This window comes from Hydra vulgaris, chromosome 08 (assembly GCF_038396675.1).
Source record: "Hydra vulgaris chromosome 08, alternate assembly HydraT2T_AEP".
Lineage (NCBI taxonomy): Eukaryota > Metazoa > Cnidaria > Hydrozoa > Anthoathecata > Hydridae > Hydra > Hydra vulgaris.
This window is the reverse complement of record NC_088927.1, coordinates 39,692,718-39,717,500: the sequence shown is the minus strand read 5'-3', so window position 1 is coordinate 39,717,500 and position 24,783 is coordinate 39,692,718. Positions and strand designations below refer to the sequence as shown.

General features: G+C 27.5%; 1 protein-coding gene across 2 annotated transcripts in view; it reads right to left on the bottom strand.

Moving 5' to 3' along the window:
- LOC100207210 (uncharacterized) overlaps positions 1–24,783 on the bottom strand; it is an 89,407-nt gene that overhangs the window by 34,097 nt on the left and 30,527 nt on the right. The window contains exons 3-5 of one of the 2 annotated variants that reach the window (XM_065803690.1): positions 16,641–16,710; positions 16,456–16,565; positions 6,615–6,875 (exon numbers count right to left, since the gene is read on the bottom strand). In XM_065803690.1, coding sequence (XP_065659762.1) covers positions 6,615–6,875; positions 16,456–16,565; positions 16,641–16,710 — 441 coding nt within the window. The remainder of the gene's footprint in view (positions 1–6,614; positions 6,876–16,455; positions 16,566–16,640; positions 16,711–24,783) is intronic. The other variant, XM_065803691.1, reaches the window with a different exon arrangement.

Sequence of the window (24,783 nt, the reverse complement as noted above, 5' to 3'; positions counted from 1 at the left end):
GTTGAGAAAAAAGCTTTCAAAAATTGATTTCAAATTTTGTGGCACACAAACATATATATATATAGAAAGTAACCTTATATAAAGCATGGAAAAACAATAGGTTTTGAATCGCTGCGCTTTAATGTCTTCGAAACTGCAAATCAATGATTTTTGTGACGTAATACGCAATTCATATCAAATAAATAAAATGTATGGGGAAATACAAATTAAATTTTTGTTAACTTAATTAACTTTTTTTGGTCAAATTTTTCCATTTCCTTGTATTGTCATCGAGAATGATTAAGTGTGCAAAATTTGAGCAAAATTGGTTGAGAAAAAAGCTTTCAAAAATTGATTTCAAATTTTGTGGCACACAAACATATATATATATAGAAAGTAACCTTATATAAAGCATGGAAAAAACTAGGAAAAAAGTACAAAATAAGTTTGAACTCAACCTTGCTTATGATAAAAAAAAATCCTAAACGACTGTTCACGTACATCAATAGCAAAAACAAGAGTAAAGTTGGTATTAGCGCCTTACTAAATAGCTCTGGTCTAATAATGAACGACATACAACAACAAGCAAACATTCTCAACAAACAGTTCGACTGCGTCTTCAATTCAGCATCTAGCTGAGTACTTGACTAACTATAAAATAACTATAAACTAACAATAAAATCAGCAATACTAATACTAATCAAGTTGAGCAACTTATCAGAGATATGAATCCAAATAAAGATCTGATAATATCCATCCACTATTTACACAGCTGTCCATCTGAATGAATATCAGTCCCATCTCTGTTACGTGCAAACTACTTGAAAATATAGTTAGACAAGTCATCCTAGCGCACCTAGTTGACAGCAATTTGATCACAAAAGAACAGTATGGTTTTGTTTTCTTCATCATGCTCTACAAAGCACCTTGAAAATATTAGACTTTTTAACAAAAGCATTAGATAATCGATCATCTGTAGACTTGCTCCTCCTTGACTTTGCCAAGGGCTTTGACAAGGTTCACTGTATGAGTCTGAAACTAGAAGGGTACGGGATCAATGGTCAAATTCTGAAATGGGTGAAATCCTTTTTAAGCTACCGTAAACAAAGAGCAATCGTCGGTGAAACAGCATTGGACTGGGCACCAGTTTCTATTGGTGTTCCTCAAGGGTCAATATTGGGACCAATGCTCTTTGTGATCTTTATAAACAACCTGGCAGATAGAATTAAGTCAATCTGTAAAATATTTGCAGATGACACAAAACTGCTAGCTCAAATTCGACTTGGTGATGAACAGAAAGATTGTACTATGCTCCAAAATGAATTGATACTATTACTAACTGGATAAGAGTATGTGGCATATGAGACTAAACATTTTTAAATGCAAAGTTCCTCACATCAGTTGCCTGAATAAAAAGCACACCTATACAACACTTTACGTTGATAAATTGACTTAATTTGGAATTGACCTCTACTGAACGTGATTTAGGAACCATAGTTAGCAACAATCTCAAACAAAACACCTAGGTATGCACTGCTATCTATGAGGCCAACAAGTTGCTTGGCACGCTTAAAAGAACATTTGTTTTGCGCAATGTAGCATAACAGAAAAAATTATACATAATGTACTGCATCCTTATCTCCAATTCTCTGCCTCAAGTTGGAACTCACAGACAATTAAAGATATAAATATCTTAGAGAGAGAGTCCAGAGACGCGCCACTAAGATTGCTTATAGTATAAAGCACCAACCTAATGAAAATAGACTATGCATTTTAGACCTGGCTTAATACAGTTTTAAATCGAATCTGGTAAATAAACTGTTAACTGGTACCAAACTCCGACTCGTTCTGTGCCTTGCCATGGTAATAAAAGTCAACTGGTCAAAGAGATAGTTCAATCCAATAATAATAGAAGTAACATCTACACAAATCGATTTGTTGACAGCTGGAATCACCAACCATTGCATTGCCGTTAACTAACTAACTAACATGTTGGGTCTCAAATGAAGTGAAATCATATGAAAGTTTTTAAAATGATAACTATATTATATAAAAATAAAGATGTTAGATTTGACAGCATAAAAGATGAAGTTTATTAACTAAAAAAGAAAGAGCACAACTTTATTAATTTTTTGACAGTACTTTTTTATTCGATAAGTTTTATAATATAGTTATCATTTTTGAAATTTTCATATGATTTTGCTTTATTTGAGACCCAACATGATGTCCTTTTGAATAAAATTATATATATATATATATATATATATATATATATATATATATATATACATACATATATATATATATATATATATATATATATATATATATATATATACACACACACACACAATACTAGACATACATAATACACCCTCTAAATGTGCTCTATATAATAAAATAATACTAGAATTAAAAAATTTTCGAAAAAAAAATATTTTTAGGGGTAGCTCAAGACCTTTGATCATCAGACAGGTCCCTATAATTATCAAAATAAAAGTTCTTTAAAAGTATATCGTGTTGGGTCTAAAAAGAAGCAAAATTATATAAAAATTTCAAAAATAATCATCATTTTATAAATAACATTGAGAAAAAAAATTTTAAAACTTTTTTGTAAAAAGGCACATTATTAGTTTTTAGTTTGAAAATGTAATTTTCTAGGCAGTAAAATCTAAAATTACAATTTTTTTATAAAATGATTTTTGAAGTTTTTATATAAATTTGCTTCTTTTGAGACCCAACATAATATACTTTTAAAGAACTATTTTTTTGATAATTATAAAGATTCGTCTGATGTTTAAGGGGGTCTTGAGCTACCCCTAAAAATATTTTTTTTTTAATTTTTTTAATTTATATGTATATATATATATATATATATATATATATATATATATATATATATATATATATATATATATATATATATATATATATATATATATACATATATATATATATACATATATATATGTATATATATATGTGTGTATATATATATACATATATATATACATATACATATATATATATATATGTATATATATATGTATATATATATATGTATACATATATATATACATATACATATATATATGTGTATATATATATATATATGTGTATATATATATATATATATACACACATGTATATATATATGCACACACATATATATACATAGTTATATAAATACACACACAGAAAGTCAAGGTATTTCTGATTTTGCATTAGCACAACTTGCAAAGATGCCCCATATTTTGAAAATGAAATTTAAATCAGGTTAGAGGGCTAGTCATGTGAACTACAGGATATTTAATTTTCTTCTATAGATTGAAATATTGTCTTGCTGTAAAATAAAAATTGAGTGCACAAATTTTCGAGAAATATCATTCAAATGATCATCCAACTTTCTATATCCTTCAACATTTAATTTTGTAGTAATAAATCCAATTGCATTCAAACTGAACGCAGCCCAAACCATTACTACTCCACCTCTAATAGCTCTTTTTTTTGAAAATATTTCTTCTTTCAAATTTGTCATACCAGCAATATTTAAAGCCATCTGGATTATCAAAATTAAATTTTATTTCATTGAACCACACTATTTATTGTCATTCTTTTTTCCAAATCATGTGGTCCTTGGCCCATTGAAAACAAATGCATCTGTGTGCTTTAGTGCTGGAGATTTTTTTTGCATATCTGGAGCATTTTTTGCATATCTGAGAATGTCTCACTTGCTAATTGCTTAATTCACTGTCTATCTTGAGCATTTCAATTTCAAAGGCAATCTCTATTGAGGTTTCTTTTAGAATTCTTTTATTAGTATTCAATTGAATAAATTTAATTTCAAAATAGAATACTCTGCTTTTATCATGAGTTATGACAACATTCAGTCCTCATACTAAATTAGTCAATAGTTATTTTTTTATTTCTGTACTAAACTAATAAAACAGATTATATATTGTTGAATAAACATTGAACAACTTGTAGTATTAAGCATGCTAGATGATGACACTATGGAAGATTAATATTTGGGTGTTTTTTTTTTTTATCTCTTTAAAATAAGTTAGCTAAGCAGAATAAGTGCACAGTCTTCAAGTACACTTTGGATGCAGGGATCAGATAGTCAATAGGTAGATAACCATATGTACAGTATAATACAGGTAAATATATAATATTACAGGTAAAACCGATGAGGCAGCCAAAAATAAATGTTAAGCATATGCCTAAGTATATGGTTCAATACATGAAATATTAGCAATAGATCTCAATATATGGCAGCCCTTAGTTGAGTAAAAATTAAATGCCAAAGAAAAAATCTTTATGTAAAAGTTAAAAAAAACAAATACCTGAAGTCAGTTTTAAAGTTAATAAAATAAGAAAGCTCAAATTACACTAGTAAAAAGATTTTAAAGTTTTCTCTGTTTATTAGAACGTTGATAAGGAAGAAAAAGAGTTTTTGAAAAATACTTCTAAGGTATTTATAAGGATCGACTATAAATAGTCTGTAAGCTAGTTGAATTTTTTTTTAAAACTGAAAAACTAGATTTAATTTCCACACTCTCTACATGTTTAAAGATATTCATAATATCTTGACAAGGAAAGCTAAAAGATGCAAAATTTTTATGCAATTTAATTTATGGTTCTTGAAATGATTTTTAAGCATAACAACTTTCAAATCAAAATAAAATTTGAACATTATAAACCGATTGATAGACTAGCTAAATGCTACCTAAGTTAATTTTAAACAATATATATATTTTTTAAATACAATAATTGGATAGACTAGAGAGCTACCTGAAATTTTCTGGACAATCTTGGTACATTTCTTCAAATGTACAAATTAGAGAGACCAAGATAACTACAGATAAAAGTTTAGTTAAAAATACAAAAATTTTTCTTTAAGAAAAAATAAGGAAAACACTACTCTTAGAAGATTGATCTTTTTTATGATAAATAAATTGATACCAAAGAGCATCAAGTGCTTATTTTAAAAAAGCAAAGAGAAGCTAAGTTAGCATTACATTTACAAATGGAAAAACAGATGCTGTTGTCAAACAATACCTGTTCTGAGTTAAATAAAGATTATGGAAAAGATTATTGCTAATAATATTACAAATGTGAACGCTAAAAAAAGAATAATTGCGTGAAATAAATTGAAAAAATAATTGTTTGGCTGTCAACACAGGGTGTTAGCCAGCCCAATGGTACCGAGTATATTGAGGAATTCCCAATGGCTTTAAAATTTCCAAAATTCAATGACCATTTTTTTTGAAGTAATAACACAATTTCAATAAAAATTCCCAATATTTTGTGGAACAATAAATAATCCCAACATCACAAAAACCCAATAAAAAATATATTCCTGGCTAACATCCTGCAACAATATTTAAACTTTACAAAGTTCATACGCTGAATTTTGTATGGATGTATTGATCAAGGATATTGTATCAATAGAACAACACATTGCCCAGCATTCAGTATCTGCTCATCTGTGAGTTTATAAATATTTGTAAACGGATCAAAAGCAAAAATATTAATAAAAAGCAAGAAGTACATATTGTTTCTTTAACTGAAGTTTATAATGAGCTTTTAAAAATAGAATTTGGAAAATAGAAATCAAAATTCTTCTTATACAACTTCTATTTTTCTTATTATTTAAATATTATTATTGTTTAAATTATTTAAACAAGCTTTTCAAACTATTGATTACAGCAACTGTTGCAAATGTTAAGCATGGGTTTTCTGCACTTTATTTCTTCACACTATGTTGTGAAGTTTTGTGTAATTGCTGTCTTTTGATAAGTTGTCAATAATTAATTTTTGAAACAAAATCTTTTACTGTTATCAATAATTAATTTATGAAACAAAATCTTTTACTGTTATCAATAATTAATTTTTAAAACAAAATCTTTTGTTGTCAATAATTAATTTTTGAAACAAAATCTTTTATTGTTGTCAATAATTAATAGGTTTTGAAACAAAAATGAACTGAATTACCTCCTAAACATATATATGAACAGTTTTTAGAAATCCATGTGCAGCAATAAGGAACTCGACACCACTTATAATTATTCTTTAAATGCTAAGAAACAGCTGTTAAAGCTATTTTACAAACTCTACTGTTACAGCTATTTTACAAATCTGAACTCTACTGTTACAGCTATTTTACAAATCTGAACTCTACTGTTAGAGCTATTTTACAGGTCTGAAACTGAATATTTTCACTATTGTACTGTTGCTGAATATTTTCACTATTGTACTGTTGCTGAATATTTTCACTATTGACTGAATATTTTTACTATTGTACTATTGCTACACTGGGTAAAGGCTTCAAATCTTTATTTAAAATAAAAAATCAATATTTTGATTTTTAAAGTAAAAAATCAATATTTTGATTTTTTACCCTTAGTGGATATATTTAGAAGGAATCTTTCATATGAAAGGGTACTATTATTGTATTCTCAACCTTTGCATGAGTAATACACAACATAACAACAGGTCCATAAGATCACAAAAAAATATTATATGATATTAAAAACTAAAATATTTATAAAATAATTATAAAAATATAGAGTAACAATAAAAGATTTACTGAATAACTTTAAAAATAAAGAAATTTAAATTTTGAATCATACCTATCACTTCCAAAGTAATGATCAAGATTTGTTTCGCTACTGCTGTTACTCAAACCCCCAAACTCATGAAAACTATCTGAAATTTGAGGTTGAACACGCACATTTTCAAAAAACTGCCCTATCATTGCTCCAAACGGTGTTGACATGACTTCAAGTGGAAGATTAGTAATATAAGATGGAATTTTTTTACCCGTAAGAAACTGTGATACTTCGTTTGAGAATGTATTGCAGTTATGATTAAATAAGTGATACTTTTCAAGACTAAATTAAAAAAAAGAAGATATTTCACATATCTAAATCGCAAAAAAGTGGCCAAAACTTTTTTCCAATTTCTTTTTTAATAGCAAGTGAATTTTAGGCAATTTTTCCATGCTTTATATAAGGTTACTTTCTATATATATATGTTTGTGTGCCATAAAATTTGAAATCAATTTTTGAAAGCTTTTTTCTCAACCAATTTTGCTCAAATTTTGCACACTTAATCATTTTCGATGACAATACAAGGAAATGGAAAAATTTGACCAAAAAAAGTTAATTAAGTTAACAAAAATTGAATTTGTATTTCCCCATAAGAACACTGAATTAATAAAAAAAAAATTTAAAAACGTAACAGTAATTTTTCCTTCTACAAAAGATAACAAAAAAAGAATTTCTAGGCCCAATAGAATTCTGCTTGCATAAAGCATGGATTTGAAAAAAGAATTTTTTTTTGATTTACTAGTTTTATACTAATCTTATTTAAACTCAAAAATAAAAAATAAAATCCTTTTCTGTAAAGGAAGTTGAAATAGATTTACTCTTGGAAAATATTTATTGTAAAGTGTACAAGACTTTGTTTGCAAGATTATTTAAGTGTTTTCTTTGTTGTTGATAAAACGTGAAAAGATTAAAACTTTTAAACATAATTGAAGAAGTTGGTATTAATCATGTGAATTTGCAGGCTGTTTTAGAAGCTGAAGCGAAAAAAATAATGATTGCCAATGAAGAGCTGTCTGATGTGGAACTCTCAGAAAAAATTAGACTTTTTATTCTGAAATTTTAAGTAAAGTATACAAAGTATAATCATAATTTTGCAAGATTAACTAAACAAGAAGTACCCTGGTTTGAGGATGAGTTATCCCAGAATAAAAATGCTGAACCTAATTTAACTTTAAAAGCTGGAAAACCAGAAAAAAGATGAACAGAGTATTCAATAAGAACAAAAAGGAGGAAAGTTTCAAGATAGTATCTACTGTAGAAGTAATCATTGTGTTTATTTTTAAAAACCTGTGATTTAAAAAACAAGTTAAATAAAAATATATGTAATAAATATATAGGTAAAGCAGGTGAGGCTCTCAGCAGGTAAAGCAGGTGAGGCTCTTTAGCCATAGTGAAGGCAAATCAAATACAGTAAGCAAAAAAATAAATGGCACAAACTTTTTTTTGAAAAAATTTGTATAAAATGATTAAAAAACGGTAGTTGATTTTTGTTTTTAAGGGAAAAAACTATGAATTATTTGAAAATAGCATTATACTGAAGCATCCTATTCAAAAATTGTCAAATATAAGTTCATATGACATAAAAATCAACAGTACTTATATTGATCAAATATTTTCTCGCAAAAAAAATAATGGCACAAATAAGAAAAATTCCAAAATTAGACAAAAAAATTAGTATTTAGACAAAAAATTTAGTATATCAATATTTAGAAGGGCCACCCTTTGCCAGAATAACTGCTTGCAGACGTCGAGGCATCAATTCCATAAGAGATTTGGTTTCTTCTGGAGTGATTTTCTCCTATGCTTCGACTATTGCAACTTTCAGATAATTTTATCTTCTGTTAGCTCGAAGTCCAATTTTCTGTTCTAGAATGTACCACAAATGCTCAATTGGATTAAGGTTGGGGGACCACGCAGGCCATTCTATCACATTATTATTAGTTTTTCAAAAAAATTCCTTTGTTGCTATGGCATTATATTTTGGGTCATCGTCCCGTTGAAAGACGAAGTTGTTTCCAATTTTAAATTTATGAGCAGAGGGTTTCAAATTTTGCTTTAAAATGTCTATGTACGAACTGGCGTTCATAGTTTATTCAATGAAAGTCAATTTGCCAGCTCCTCGCCAAACCATTGATCCCCACACCATGACATTTCTACCACCGTGTTTTACTGTTCCTCTCATGCAACTTATGCCTCGCCTTGTTTTTGCCAGACTTTTTGCTGTCCATCCGAAGAGATCAGGTTAAATTTGGATTCATCACTCCAAATTACTTTCTTCCAGTAATCGATAGTCTTGTCCGCATACTTTTTTGCAAATAATAATCTTTGTTTCATATGTCTTAGAGTCAAATAGGGTTTTTTGTGACATACTCTACCATGAAATCCTTACTCTCTAATTGTATTTTGGATAGTTTGAGCTGAAATCATAATTTTGTGGTCATTTTTAACTTTGTCTGCAATCTTTTGAGCAGCTTCAAATCTGTTTTTCTTCACTTGTAAAATAATGTTTCTATCAATAGCAGCAGATGTTTTTCTTTTACGGCCTCTTCCTGATATATCAGTTGTAGTCCCATTCAAATTATGCTTTTTTATAATGCTGCCAACAGTTCGAAAAGGGATTCCAGACTGTTTATTAACTTCTCTGTAGGTCTTGCCACTTTTTACCAAAAAGACAACTAAGTTTCTTTGAGAAATCGTCCAATGTCGTTTTACAATGCGCATGTTGCTATAAATTAATCAATTTTATTTAATTAATCAAAACTTGCGTGTTACAAATATATTTTATATGCTATATGCATCTTATGTGTTACATATGTAAATATAATTTTAGACTAAAACTTACCAAAATTTTTTTTTCCCCACAAAAAATCAAAAAAATACTAAATAAAGTTTTTGTGCCATTTATTTTTTTGCTTCCAATATAACACCTGTGTGCTTTTAATGGTTTTAAAAACAATAATCCTTTGGTAAAATCATGCACAAATACATATAAAAATCTTCATAATAGTAGTACTCTTTGATGTACATTTAATTTTTTACAGTTTTAAAAAAACAAGAGAAAATGGATAAGTTAAAAAAAAAAACTTAAAAAAAATGCTTGTGCCAATTATTTTTTTGCCTACTGTAGGGGAACCAAATTCAAAGATAAGATCCCCTCCTAAAAGTGGTTAAAGGTAAGAGGGGGTTTTAAACCTTCTATAGTAATCTTCCTAGTGATATAGGGTGGACACAGAAAAATTTGGTCAAAATTCTTTTTATTACAATTTTTTTTATATTAAACTTGTTTACATTTATTAAGGTTTAAATTAATTTTAAGGGGTTTGATGGGCTATTTGATGAGAGATTGAATTTTATAGCAGGTTGATGCCATCATTTTGCAGATTTTTTCTTTTTTCACCTTATTGATGGCATTAATCTACTTTTTTTTGGAAATCCTTTTTATTTTTCGTTACGCCACCTGCCTTACGAAGAACTCCTTTAACTATTGGCCAAAAATCTTCAATCTTGTGCTCTTCGCAACGATTTGGAAGAATTGCATCTTTAGAAACAATTTTCAAATTTTTATCTTTGCACCATTGTAGAACTTTTTTAGAGCATTTAGAAGCAGCAAGATCTGGCCTAAAGAGACATTCCTATTTGTATTTTATCATAAATGGCAAAAGTCTTTTTGAGGGGATTCTTTGATGTAGAGATTGGCAGTCAAGGTCTTTTTAGTGACAAAGCAAGAGGGCTGCATACCATAGCTACAAATTGCTTGCCACACAAGGAACATGGATACAAATTTTTCTTGTCAAATATATTTAAACCGATTGTTGACAGGCTTATCTTTTTTCTCATAGTAAAATTGTTGACCAGGAAGTTGTGAAAAATTTGTGTTGCAATATGTTTTGTCATCTTCAATTATGCACATACTTTTATCTGCCATTATTTTAACCAACTTCTAAGGAAGTAACGTTTAATTAAAAAAATAAAAGAAATAAAAAGCATTTGTGGTTTTAGAGAAATCTCAATTTAAAATTAACCAGATTTTTCCGTGTCCACCCGACAGCCTCATGGTAAAAATACTCAGTCCTGTTATTTAAGTTAAATTCTGTTTAAGGTCCTGTTATGTTAGTTTAGGGTTGGAAGGGCATTAATTTGTAAACATTTGCTTCACATTTTTCATAGTATAATTTTAATTAAGAAATGGCACTAAGGAAAACCATCTAAGTGACACAAGTGTGGAACTATGGGCAAATAATTTGAACTCATAAAAAAATGAGTAACCCTAATGAAAATCTGCATTATCATAATGGAAACACTAAAACCCAATAATGATTGGCTAAAACCCATTCAACTGAAGAGTTAGCAGAAGCTGCTGTTATACATGCAAATCAAGTCCTGAAAAATCAGATTTGGGAATGAGTATTAAAATGTTTTCTAAAAATCAAATAAGTAAAACAAGAAAAAGAGATAAACATCAGCCAATTATGACGTCTACAGATCAAGCTTTGTCACTTAAAGTTCATTGTGATTTGAGTGATTCACAATTTTAAACTATTCGAAACTCTGATGCAAAATGCTGACATTTATCCCGCATTAAAAATAATCCTAATATCAAAAATCGATTGTTACTCAAAAGATTTCCATATTACAGAAACATCTGTTTGGCATGCTGGTCTTCTCCATAAGCTTTCTTCTTATGGGGTATCTGGTAACATCTTTAAGATTGTTGAATCATTCCTTTCCAATCAAAGTATAAAAGTTGTCCTTGATGGACAAAACTTTTCTTCTTATTCTGTAGCTTCAGGGATTCTTCAAGGTTCAATCCTTGGCCCTATACTCTTTTTAATTTACATTAACAATCTTCCAGATATTCCCACATCTAAGGTGACATTGTTCAATGATGATACTACCATTTATTCTTGTCATGATAAGAAGTCAACACTCTCTGATTGCTTGGAGGGGGCATTTGAGCTTGAAAAGGATCTCACTTCTGCTACAGCATGGGGCTTTCTTACTCCGGATTCTATTCTCTATAAATCTCAAATCTGGCCTTGTATGGAATAATGCTGCCATACCTGTGGCAGATCTTCTAATGATGCCCTTTCTCTTTTAGACAAGGTGCAAAAAACGCATTATAAACATAGTTGGACCTACTCTTGCAGCCAACCTCCGACCATTATCACATTGCCGTAATGTTGCTTCTCTTTCACTTTTTTAGACAAGAGGCGCTAGCTCTAAAGAGCTAGCGCCTCTTGTGCCATCTACTAAAATTCATTCTCGTGTTACTTGTCATTCAATTAAGTCTCATCCTTTTTCTGTGACTGTTCTTAAGTGCTCCAAAAACTCTTATTCCTCTAGTTTTTTTCCTTGAACATCAGCTCTTTGGAATTCGCTTCCTTTATCTCGCTTTCCTGATTCATATAATTTGCAATTCTTTAAGTCGTCTGTCAATCGTTATCTTGTTTTACAATCTTCATCTTTTCTCTTCCAGTAACTTCCAACTTTAATTAGTGGCTGCTGGCAGCCTTGTTGGAAGCGAAGATGTTTAAAAAAAAAAAATCTGCAAAGTGTAATTTACAGAGCATGGTTAACCATACTTTGTCCCAAATTTTGAAGCTAAAGTCTGAACAGCTTCAGAATTTAGATGAAACAGTGACAAGTGGAATACTTAATTTGAAATGTGGCATGGATGGGGCATCTTTACAAAGTATTTACAATCAAAGATTTGATGATACTGATCTTACTACTGGAATGCAGAATGAACAATCAGTATTTCAAACTGCAATAGTTCCTTTGAAGTTAAGAATCGGGGATATAAACATCTGGAATAATCCATAACTAACTAGTCCTCATTTCAGTAGATGTCTTCAATCAAAATACCAAAAGAAAACAAGTGAACTCATTGCAGAAGAAGAAATAAGTCTTAAAAAACAAATTTAAAATCTTGAGGATTGTATTTTAGATCTAGATCTTTTTATTAATGAAAAGCATGGTTCCATAAAAACTAAAATTTGTTGTTGACTTAACTATGCTTGATGGAAAATTGGTTAATGTCATGGCTTAGAATTCATTGCAATGATTGTCTTGCAAAGCCAAGTGAGATGAATAATCTACTAAAAATCAGAATGTTTACTTTACTGGTGAAAATTTCTTAAAGGTCTCTTAAAATGGGAATATCTACTTTACATTGTTGGATTAGATTGTTTGAGTATGTTCTACACTTAGGATACAAAACGAAAATTAAAAAATATCAGGTAAGTTCAGAAGAACATAAGCTTTCTATTATTGAGCAAAAAAATGAGAATCGGTTTAGAAGTGAGCTCAGTCTTGTTGTCAATATGCCAAAGCATGGCTATGGTTCCTCAAACACAGGTAACACAGAGCATTTGAGAATACAGATACTTTTGCAGTGAATACTGCCTTGATTTAGAGGCCTTCAAAAAATATTGCTTAGCTACTTCTGAAATGATAATTAAAAAATATAACTGGTATATAATACCACCTGCTGAACACAAAATATTAGAGCATGATTATCAAATTTATTAATGCTTTGAACTCCCAATAGGTATATATTCAGAAGAGGCTCATGAAACACATTTGAAATGCAAGACTAAACCATAAATATAAAATTTCCAGAAAGAATGCAACGGAAAACTAATATCATTATCTGCTGTTGCGAAGTGATCCAATAGTATCATCAATCAGCTTCAAATTAACTAAATCCCTTGGTGCTGTTAATTTAGATTCTAAAGTTCTAAAACTATTGGTGTATATATATATATATATATATATATATATATATATATATATATATATATATATATATATATATATATATATATATATAAATATATATATATATATATATATATATATATATATATATATATATATATATATATATATATATATATATATATATATATATATATATATATATATGACGGAGACAATTAATACAGGAATCAAGAGAGAGAGAAAGAGAGAGAGTTTTAAACACTTTTTTTTTCAAGTTTTAAATATCTTAAGTCATAAACATGCTAAAATGAAGTTTTGTATATTTCAATTTAAATTCTACATTAATTAAAATATATAAGAGTTTATCTATTTATGATTCGCTGTAAATTAAAAAGACTATTGATTAGTAATAGTATATGTTTTAATGATGGAGACAATTAATACAGGAATCAATTGTTATTTTTACTATCAGTTATGGCTTTCATATTATTTTTTATGTTGCTCTATTTTATAATGCATTTTATATTATATATATATATATATATATATATATTATATATGAAGTTTATATTAAAATTTTTTTTAATAATTCAAATGAATAAATGTATAAAATAGTATGAATATAATTTATAATTTTATGTATAAAAGGATGATTTTTTATCTCATTCATCTTAAGGCTTATTCATTCAAAACAATCCAGGTTAAAAAGAAAATATAGAAGTATTTCAAAAAAAGTCAAAAGTGTATTTTACTTAAAAACTTCTTTTCAGAAATCAATAAAAATATTTAAGAATGAAATAAAATGTAGATCTATGCAAACAGACCTATGTTCAAAAACAATTGAAACTTTTAACAGTGAAAGTAAAGGTGTGCTTTCTAAACCCAGCACAAAAACTTAAAGGCACACCTTTAAACTCACCACTGCATTATTCTTTTTAAAAAAAAGATGACTCAGATAAAACCACTTAAACTTATAACTAAAAGAATAAACTCATCAACAATTTTGTAAAAGTCATCAATAATATTGAAGTTCTTTCTAAATACAGTCAATAATTAATTTTGTTTGGTTGTTGCACAATAAACAGATGGTTGTCATGTGCTAAAGATGGTTGTCATGTGCTAAAGATGGTTGTCATGTGCTTAAGATGGTTGTTATGTGCTAAAAGTTATACAATTAATCCTCTCCAAACACAATTTAAAAAACTGTAAATGAATATGCAGAGAACACAAACCAAAAAAACATCCCCAAACTGTAAATTCAAGCTAATCAAAGTGAAGGGTTTAGCATTGGAATAAGGATTTAGCATTTTAACAATGTCATAAATAGTAACCTGTAAAATTATACAAATGTAATACGTAAATTAATTACAATTGAAATTTGAATTTTTTTTAGAACTTTGGTTTTGCTAGAGTGCAAAATGAAGTTTTAAAATTTGTTTGAATAGTCTACTTGCAACATTGGAGCAATTTTTATGGAGCTGTACATAAATGTCTTAAAGATAGAGTTAATAGTAATAAGTATTAATGAAAATAATAATATAATGACTACTATCATGTTTGACAAAAAACGATTGTAATTAACAACTAAATTTTAAAAATATTGTATTTTCAATTTAATAATGCTTATAGGAATGTCAAAGTGCCACAAAAGTTGTGTTAACATCTTAAATAAACCTTATAAGTTTAGAGCTTTAATTAAATATACCAAAACAAATTATTTATAGAGAAATTAGTTTTTTCACAATGCTTTATTTATGAATGTTATCATAAAAATATTGATTTGGCTAAAAAGTAATAATTAATCTTTGCTAATAATCCAAATGTTCCAAAGTTTTTTAGGCTTCAAGAAGTTTTAATAATTTGAGCATATTTAAAACTTGAAAAAGCCTATTAGGCTAATTAAAAGAGAAAAACTTATTAGATAAAAAAATAAAAAACCCTACCTAAGGTAAAAAAATGTTGTAAGCAATGAACAATCGTAATACAATAAAACAAGGTTTGTCTGAACAAGCTCAAAACACAAAAATATAAAATAAAATTCTTGGTATATCACACTTTAAAATATGACCTAGTAATTCTTTAAGATTTCTGCAATATTTTAACCTTTACATTTTTATAATCAGGATCATTGTTCCGTGTTTTAGGTCGATTTCCAACCAATTTGAAAAAATAAACAATCTACTAAGTTCTGAATATAAATTAATTTTCACAAGCCCTAATTTTTTAGGTCTAAAGATTTCAGGTTTAAATTTTTTTTAGCTGAGCAGTGTTTTATTTCTTATATTGTAATTCCATGAATAAAAAAAAACCCAGTTGTTTAAAAAGATAACAACTGGCAACAAACGATAATAACTATTATTCTAGTAAGCTTCATTGCCAAGATGTATAAAGCTTCTAGAAGGTAAAACATTTAAAATAAATATATCATTAAATTTTATGTTTATGGCTTGTGTATAATGTTCTTGTATTATGTGTTATAAATTCTGGGAAAATTGTTAAATTTAGTAATGTTAAAAGAAGTTCCACTAATTTTACACCAAGGAAACTTTAATAGCTGATCCATTTTTTTTTTAAAGATTTTTATAATGTATTTGTCAAACAGCTTTGAAGCTTTGTACATTTATTTTGATGGACAATAGTTTTTTTGTAAAAAGAATTTTTTACAGACTGTTCAAAATCTTTCATTAAAGTACTTTTTAAATATCTTGTAAAGTTCTTATGACATAAGTTTTATTTGAATCATTTATTTAAGAAACCTATCAAGTGACACTTTTTTCAAATATGAGATTATAATAGTTTACAAACGACCAACTTTGGCTAGACCATCATTTGCAGAAAAACATGAACAATCAAGCCTTTCAATGGGTTTAAAAATTTGTCATTAATGCAGAAACCTTTTTAATTTTTTTTTTCGAATTTTCAGAAAATCTAAGACAAGTTTAGCTCACTAAAGAACATCACAACCTGCTTCAACTGACCAAAAGTAAAGGAGATAATAGACAGACAAAAGTAAGAGAGTTTATAGATAGATAAAAGTAAATAAAAGTTAAAGTCAGAAGTAGTCAAAATGTAGAGAATTCCAAAAAATTGTCAACAAAATGGGGTAAATAGAAGATTAAATTTTAATTATAAAAATTACCTAAAAGTTTTTTTTGACAATCCTGTCAAATATTCATGAAAAACATTTTTTGAGATTGTTGTTTCACCAAGTATTATAGTTTCATCAGGTGGCCCAAGTATAGTGCCACACTAAAAAAACAAAATAAAATTGGAAAAAAAAAACAGTTATGTACTAATATTTTTAATCTGCTTTTTTATTCTTACCGGAGTGCAGTCTGATATTCCATCTCCTCCAAAAAAATATTCTTTGTCAAAAACTACAATTGATGTATGCCTAAAAAAAATATTTTTATTTTGTTCAAAAATAAATGGTCAAAAATTGTTATACTATTAATTTCATTTTTATATCATTATTTTACTTTTATATGTAAACTATTAAAATTTTATATATTAATAAATATTTATAAATAAATTTATGTTATCAAATGTCAAAAGTATTAAAGTCAACTTTTTAAAGATAATTAAATATTTTAAGCATTAAAGTCAACTTTATCCAATTTAATGTTAGTAGATAAATAATTAAGTAGATAAAAAGTTCTAAGTTTTAAAAGATTTAAGTTTTAAAAATAATTAAGTTGATAAAAAGTTTTAAGTTTTAAAGATTTAAGTTTTAAAAATAATTAAATAGATAAGAAGAAAATAAGTAGTTTAATTTGAAAAAAGTTTTTTTTCTTAACAATTGCAGATTTAGCGAATTCAAAGTGTAAGATGTAAAGAATTTTAATTATTGTTATTTAAATTTAAAAATTACAACTATTCAATTTTTAATTGATAAAAATTTAAACCCTTATGCTTAACTCTACTAATTCTTTTTTTTTTTTTTTTGCATCTTGAAAGGTTTATATAAATTTATAAATGTTTTAGAAATAAAATGAACACTTGAAATAGTTATAATAAAACACTAAAAAGAAAAATTTTAAATAAGTCGCCATCATATAATATTTTAAAAATCTCCTTTATTCAACTTCTTATTTATCTATTTATTCAGCTGATTTGTCTAATCATTAATTCTTAATGATTTTTAGTTATATATAAAAACATTTTACCTGTAAAAAAGCATTTTAAAAATATATTAAAGTAAAAATTTATGTTAAAGAAATATTAAAAAAAATAAAATTTAATAACATTTTCACATACATGAAGAAATAAGAAATGTTCAAAATACATTTTTAAAACACAATCTGGGAAATTATAAGCTAATAATGTATAAATAAATTTCAACGAGGTATTTACTTAAAGTGCATAATGAAAGTAAAAAAATGATATAACTTTTCTTAAATTTGCAATCCATAACAAAATGAAAAAAATAAACATGATATATTTATTTTGAATAAACTTTTCTGTGTATGAATAAAAAACTGAAGGTTTTTTTTTTTAGCTCTTTAGTTCTTTCTTTATTATTATAATTATTTTTTGTTTTCTTATTTATTTTTTGTTTTATCTTATTTATTTATACAATTATCTATTAATGGAGATAATCTTATTTTGATGTTAGTATTTTTGTAAACATCTATGTTATTTTTTAGTTTATAGAGTAAACTTCAGTAAAAGTAAACGAAAAAAAAAAAGTGAACGTTTTAGCAATTTTGTTTTTTTTTGCACTTATTGAAAGCCAAAACAAAAAATTTTTAAAAAGGCGAGGCACCCTATTGTACAGAACTTTGTGTTTTATCTTAAGGTATTTTTAAAATTGTTTTAAAAAATTTTGATTTTGTCTAAGCAAACTTTAGAATTCTGATCCAAGTAAAAAAAAATAAGGTTTTTACAAAAAAAATCAACTAAAATTAAATATTACTAAAATAAAGACGATTCTCTTTTCAAAATTGAATTTTCTAGTTCCGGAAAAAAGTTATGAGTAAACATGCAAATTGCTCACACTTATGCTTTAAGATGAGAGCAGCTAAATAAGCTTAAATTAATCAATAATCATCAATGAATTAAATGTTTTTCAGGGGAAGGGTAAACATGCTTATTATTATTATTATTATTTCCTTCATAAATAAATACAATATCTAGATATTTATGAGCAATAGTTGCACCATTATAAGCACGGCGAGTTTTGCAATCATCTTTAATATCTTTGCAGCGCTGCAAAGAAATGTTTTTTTTAAATTGGAATTACAAGAGCTTTTTTTCATTCAGATGGAAACTTGAGCTAGCTGATTACTTAACTTTTGTTAATGCTAGGTAGACATCATGTTCATTAACCGCATGGAATGTGGCAGGATCGTAATTGTTGTTAGTGATATCAAATTCATCTATATCTTCTGGCTCTAATACCTTTGCAAAGGTATCATTTAACTCAATGAATTCTGAGTGAGTTAAAACTTTAGATTTTTCAAGTGGTTTTATATTGTTAATGGCGTTCTATTTCTTTTTGATAGTATAATCTTAATTAAATTTTCTAAGCAACCATTTTGAGCTTGCTATTTTTGTTGCTAGTTTATCTCTCAGGGCTTCTTGTTTTTTGTGTTAAGCACAATCTTTGTATCTCATTTGAATCTGAATTTGAGGATCCAAAAAGGATCATCGGTTCTCATTCTAACAGATTGCAGAGGGTAACATATATTAATCATTTCATATAAATACTCGCTAAAACAAGTCCATGGAATCAACAATATTATGATTTTGAAAAAATGTTAATCATTCTTTTAACACTTAGTAAATTTTCAAAAACAATTTGTGTGAGGCTTAGCTCTGAATTTTCTTATTGAAATTCCCCAAGATTTGGGAGGTAAAACCTAAATAGAGTCCAACAAAATTGTACAATGATCATAGCAGTCCAGTGGGTTCAGCTTTTTTCAATAATATACAGTTTGGGTACATTAGTGGCAATGATATTGAGAGTTTTTTTTACACCCAATAGTACAAGTTGACTAAGAAAATTAGAAATAAGAAAATTATTATAATACTTTCAGAGATCATTAATGTCCCCACAAAGTATAAGTCTTTCAAATTTACCAAGATTTTGATCAATAAAAGCTTATAACAATTTAAAAGTTTTTAGATGGATAGAGCAATGAATGGCAATTATAAACACGTTTAGGAAATCTGACTGCAAGAATATTTATTTTCAATAAATTAGGAACTTTTACTTCCAATTGACAGAATTCAAAAATAGTATGGAAATTAATTATCAGTCCACCACCATGTTTATTTCTATCCTTTCTCAGCAGAGAGTAGTCATTCAAGTCAACTAAAATATTAGGAATAACTGAGTCAAGCCAACTAAAATATCAGGAATAGTCGATTCAAGTCAGGTTTCACTGATAAATATTTTGAATTTGTTATTTTTGTTTTTTAATCTGAGCTTGCCGACTTTGTTTAGCAATGAGTGGGCATTAGTAACTAAAATTGATGGCATTCTGATAGTTATCCGATGATTTTTGAGATTCGAATACTTTTTTGGGGATCCATATTGTTATTTTTTAAACAATTGGTTTGTTCGGAAGACAGACTATCAAGGTTGTTTAAGCACTTGACATAAGTGTTGAGTTTAGGCTTTAAGGAGGCAGGTGCATTGGTTTCAGTATATAGGTTTTTGGCAGTAGAACTTATAATTCTTTCTGGGCAAGCACTATTATTACTGCTTCTGTGGGTATTGCTGCAGTTTCAAATTTTTAAATGAAATAAAGTTTTACGATATATTCTTGCTAAAACTTTAGTAGAGTTCTGATAATGAAAGTTTAGCAGACTGAGAGTTATAAAAAACAGTTTTTTTGTCATCCATGTTTATTGAACTTTTGGCATCCATGTTTTTATTGCAACTTTTTCTTTTTTTTTCAGTTGTAGCGGATAGGATGGTGAGTACTATGAATTTGGGTAGCAGAGATATTTTAAAATAGCAATACTAACTTTCTGCACGCTTATTTTTTTGCTAATACGTTGACTTAAAAAAAAGACATTGTAAAATATATTGAATAATTCTTTTGTTAAAAACAATACCGTTGGTTTCACACATAAATAATTAATAATGGTACAAAGAGATAAATTTAAACTGAATATGTATAATTATAGTAAATTTTAATATAATTTATCCTTTAAATCACACAATCACACTAGAACTGGTAGACTACAATCTCCAGCGGCATATTGGTATTTAAAACAATACAAATGACTCCGAAAAAAAGAGATGCAATCATTGAAGCTTTTAAAAACTTTAAAAGTTGTCAGAAATTATCTCAAACTACACTTAGACTAGTTAACAACAACAGCTTCAGCGGTGTGAATAGATAAAATGGTACCAAGACTCCAAGAAAAAAAAATACAACCATTAATAAAATTGAACAGCTAATAGCAACAAAATGAAGAAACCCTGTGAAGTCTTTTAAAAACATGTCTTCACAATGCTCACACTATGCATTAAGATAAGCGCAGCTAAATTAATTAATAATCATCAATGAATTAAATGTTCAGGGAAAGAGCAAACGTGCTTATTGCTCACATTTATGCATTAAGATGAGCGTAGCTACATTAATTAATAATCAATAATATATTAAATATTTTTCAGGGGAAGAGTAAACATGCAAATTGCAACTTGTAGTAGAACAAACTAAAAAAGACGAAATATCACTCAGTAAAGCTTCAGAGGTATACAACACACCAAAGGCAACACAAGTGTGTGTACAACAAAGTTCAATCACACAGTAGAGGTACAACTACTGTACCGCTAAGTACAGCGTTTGAATTTGTTCTAGTTTCAGTACTTATCAGTTTAGCTGATTGGAGATTCGGCAAATGCAGATGTCATTGCAAGATGTTTGCAGATGCCATTGCAATAGTTGGGGGTTATTTGGTACCTACAAATTAAAGTCATTCCTTTCCACCAAACAATATACCAAAAATGGTAAAAAAGGTTTCACAAAATGATGGAGTCATAAATTAAACTTCAGAGTAGCAAGCAACATTTCATCACTCAGAGCTTCTTCTTGTACCAATGACAAAAAAAACAAGTTATTTCAATAACCTTCAAAAGCATTGTTAACTCAAAACAACATGGTATCAATGTGAAGCTTTTACTTGCAACTCATGGGCTTGTCAATTGTGTTTACCCAAAAAATAAAAAATTGGTGAAGATTTTTTTTCTATGAAAAATGCAGCAAACCTGCTTCTGATAATGAAACAACTCAAATTTATTTAATAGTTTTTTTCGTATATTTATTAAATTTTTTTTTTGGAAACTTAACTTCTAATAAGATTAGTTTTCATTTTATTTTTAATTGCTTTTTTATTTATTTTAATTCATTATTAATTATTATTATTATAATAATAATTATTAATTATTATTATTATAATAATAATAATAATTATTATTATTATCAATTAATTATTTATTTTAATTCAATTTTAATTTGCTTGATATTAATTAATTTGCTTAATTTGCTCCTAATATCTTAATTGTTATTAAAATTGAACTTTTCCCCAATTATAAGGGGAAAAGTAAACTTTTTTTTTCAATTAATGATTTTTTTTTTTAAATGTTTAAAATTTTTCTCAATTTTTATATTTATATTATGTAAAAAATTCTCTATAAAACAAACAAACAAAAAAAAGATGAAACATTTTTTCTAAAAAAATAATTGTATTTGATGCTAAACTGTTTACTCTTACCCCAGTATACTCAATATATAAGCCAATCCCATAATTTTTTTTCGACAAAAATTTTTTATGTGGAGTGGCTAATGAGTGGCAAAATGGTCGTAATTATATGTAAATATTTTTTATTTTTTGCATTATCTTATTAAGTATTTGAACCATTGTTCAGAGTTATGCTTTTTGCTATTTTTGACTAAATTTAGAGCAATTTCCAAGCATTGGCACAAATAGATTCTAATGTTGAATACAATTAATTTTTTCAATAATATTTTCTTTATATGTTCCTGTAAAAAAAAAACTCTGTGCTTTTTAAGAAATGTTTAGTACTAATCTTTCACTGATAAATTAACACTTAGACAATTGTAAAGTGATTTTTTGCTGATCTTTGAGGTCATACATACATACATACATACATACATACATACATACATACATACATACATACATACATACATACATACATACATACATACATACATACATACATACATACATACATACATACATACATACATACATACATACATACATACATACACACATACACACATGCATACATACATACATACATACATACATACATACATACATACATGCATACATACATACATACATACATACATACATACATACATACATACATACATACATACATACATACATACATACATACATACATACATAAGTTTAAAGCAGACCACAAGTTGTGGTTACAATGTTTGCAACAGAACCAAGATCTTTAGCCTTTTTTTTGACATAAAGCAAGCATAAACTTCCTAGTTAAATTCTCTTTTGCAGTGATCTTTGATGCAACTATTAGGTCTCCTTGGAGCACCTACAATAATCACATAAAAAGTGTATATGTATATTGTATATTTATGTATATATATATATATATATATATATATATATATATATATATATATATATATATATATATATATATATATATACATAAATATACAATATACATATACACTTTTTATGTGATTATTGTAGGTGCTCCAAGGAGACCTAATAGTTGCATCAAAGATCAGTACAAAAGAGAATTTAACTAGGAAGTTTATGCTTGCTTTATGTAAAAAAAAAGGATAAAGATCTTTGTTCTGTTGCAAACATTGTAACCACATCTTGTGGTGTGCTTTAGACTTATGTATGTCTGTATGTATGTATGTATGTATGTATGTATGTATGTATGTATGTATGTATGTATGTATGTATGTATGTATATATGTGTGTGTGTGTGTATATATATATATATATATATATATATATATATATATATATATATATATATATATATATATATATATATATATATATATATATATATATATATAAATATATACAAAGTTGTATATGGGGCATTCCACAATAAGTGGAACCACTTTTTGGTCAAACCTGACATCCAACTCAGAATTTGATGAAAATTGTTGGGCACATGTTGGGCATATGGACAGAAGAAAAACATGTAAATTTTTTTGACTTAGGTCAATTATTTCCTGAGATATGACCTTTCAAAGTTATGATCTTTTCACTTGACCTTGGTTATTTAAAATGTCATAACTTTTTTGCTATTATATTTATGAAGTTGATTTTGGTGGCAAACAGAAGCTCTTGCACAGACAAACAACTTTGTGTCTATACAAAAAAGTGATAAGTTTAATAGAGAAAAAGTTATTGATGATTTGGTCATTTGACCTTTGACCCTGATCGATGACAAAAGTCAAAGGTCATTTTTTACACGTTGCTTTTTTTAATGTGGATGTTCCATGAAAAACTCTTTTTGGGATTCCCATAAACAGCTTTGGGATTAATATTAAAGTACAAGTAGGTTCTAAAAACTTAATATTTAAATACCTCATAATTATACAGTATTTAAAGGTAATTTATTGAACATAAGCCCTAGATTATATAATAGCTACCGTATACCTAATATACTAGAATTTGGTGATACTTGGCCTATATATATATATAGTTGAAAAGTAACAAAAATGTCTTATTTAGCAGTTTTAACTACATGACAGTACAGTACTAAATGCAGTATAAAATTTACACCATTACTATTGCAATACATATTTGCTAATAATAAATTAAAAAAGCTATAATAGTTATTGATAATGCAAGTTTAGTGCTTTGGTTGCTCCCTCAGACATTTTAGAAGAAATGAAGTATGACCGACCAGTTGTAGCTTTGGGTTTGACTGCTAGCAAAAGATCATTCAAATCAACGATAAAAATATCTGGAGGATCTCTGAAGGAGAAAAATTGACCTGGACCATGAGGGTGAAGGAAGTTCATGGTTACTTCTCTTTTTGCTGGATTGTTCTCCAACACACAACCTATCCACCAATGTTCATCATACTCTGCAAACATGTAACCAGTAATTGAACTGAAGTTGAGCTGACTAACATTCTGTGACATAATTTTTTCAATTCTAGACACAGATCTTGAACTACAATCTTGTACTTAAAGTTCATTTGTGGATAATGGTTAAAAGCAATGAAGTTTTTGGGTATATCATCAGCCTAGAGGACATGCTTGCAAAAAAGGATTGCATTGGATTTTAGACAAAGCATATTTGTAGTTCTTAATTGGGGTTTCTAGTTCATCTTCTAGTTGCAAATCATCCATATATGATCTGACTATTATGAGTTTAACATTTTGATGAATGGTACATACACACACAGTGAGTACCACTTGCTCTTGCAAAGACACATTCTTTTGGACATAGCTCTGCAAACTTCGAAAAA